The sequence below is a fragment of the Buceros rhinoceros genome, unplaced genomic scaffold (genome assembly GCF_000710305.1).
Source record: "Buceros rhinoceros silvestris isolate BGI_N320 unplaced genomic scaffold, ASM71030v1 scaffold23128, whole genome shotgun sequence".
NCBI lineage: Eukaryota > Metazoa > Chordata > Aves > Bucerotiformes > Bucerotidae > Buceros > Buceros rhinoceros.
This window is the reverse complement of record NW_010425456.1, coordinates 6,685-7,604: the sequence shown is the minus strand read 5'-3', so window position 1 is coordinate 7,604 and position 920 is coordinate 6,685. Positions and strand designations below refer to the sequence as shown.

General features: G+C 65.7%; 1 protein-coding gene across 1 annotated transcript in view; it reads right to left on the bottom strand.

The window, feature by feature from the left end:
- Positions 1 to 287: 287 nt before the first annotated feature.
- LOC104497869 (G2/M phase-specific E3 ubiquitin-protein ligase-like) overlaps positions 288 to 920 on the bottom strand; it is a gene marked incomplete at both ends in the record, with an annotated part of 1,634 nt that continues 1,001 nt past the window's right edge. The window contains 3 exons of the mRNA XM_010141169.1: positions 288 to 394; positions 479 to 641; positions 724 to 848. Coding sequence (XP_010139471.1) covers positions 288 to 394; positions 479 to 641; positions 724 to 848 — 395 coding nt within the window. The remainder of the gene's footprint in view (positions 395 to 478; positions 642 to 723; positions 849 to 920) is intronic.

Here is a 920-nt window from a genome sequence, read left to right as displayed (position 1 = left end):
TGGCGTCGCAGCGGCTGTGCCTCTGGTTGAGCGCAGCAAACTCCTGGGCGTCCCAGCGTGGCAGGCTGACGGAGAAAGGGAAAGGCATGAGCCCCTGCTGCCCTGGCGTAAGGCGGAGGCAGGGCGTCCCTGCTCTTCCCGCCCTGCCCTCTTTCTTTCCACCTCCGCCGTGACGCCGAAGCCCAGTCTCGGGGGACAGCGGAGGGCCAGCATTACCGGGGCAGGCCCTGCTGTGGCACAGCCCTTGCGCCCTCCTGCCTTGTGAATTGGAAAGGAAAAACACCAACCTCTTGGGGACTCGGATCCCCATGGTGAGCATTTCCTTCCGAAACAGGTCCCTGTCTCTGCAGAGCGGGCACTGGAAGAGGGAAAAGCCACCGTGCACAGCCTGTCCCTGCAGAGGAACACAAGGAGCAGGAGTGAGGCCTTGGTGCTGCTGAGCGCCGGCCGTGCCTCGGGCCGAGGGAACAGCTCCTGCCTGGATGCAGCCCCGGTGGAACCAGGCGTGTTTGCATGCCGGGCACACCATGGTGCCATAGGACTTCATCTCCTCAACCAGCTCCAGGCAGAGGAGGCAGGAGGTGTCCTCCTCCGGAGTCGCCTCCACTGTCTGCTCGGGCCGGTGCTCCCAGCAGAAGGACCTGGGGGCAAGAGGACAGGGATGAGTGAGGTGACGAGTGCTGGGACCTTCCCCGGTGGTGGTGTGGAGGGGACAGCAGGTACCTGAATGGGGCAAAGTACTGGGTGACACATTCACCCTCCGCAGCGCAGGGGAGGTGGAAGCTGCGGTCACAGCCCGTCTCCCAGCAGGTGATGGCAGCCCCGCTCTCCCCGCAGACAAAGCACTCCTAGAGAGGACACAGGGCAGCCCCCATCAGTGGCAGCCTCCCGGCCCCCCCCGCCCGACCCTCGGCCCCGGG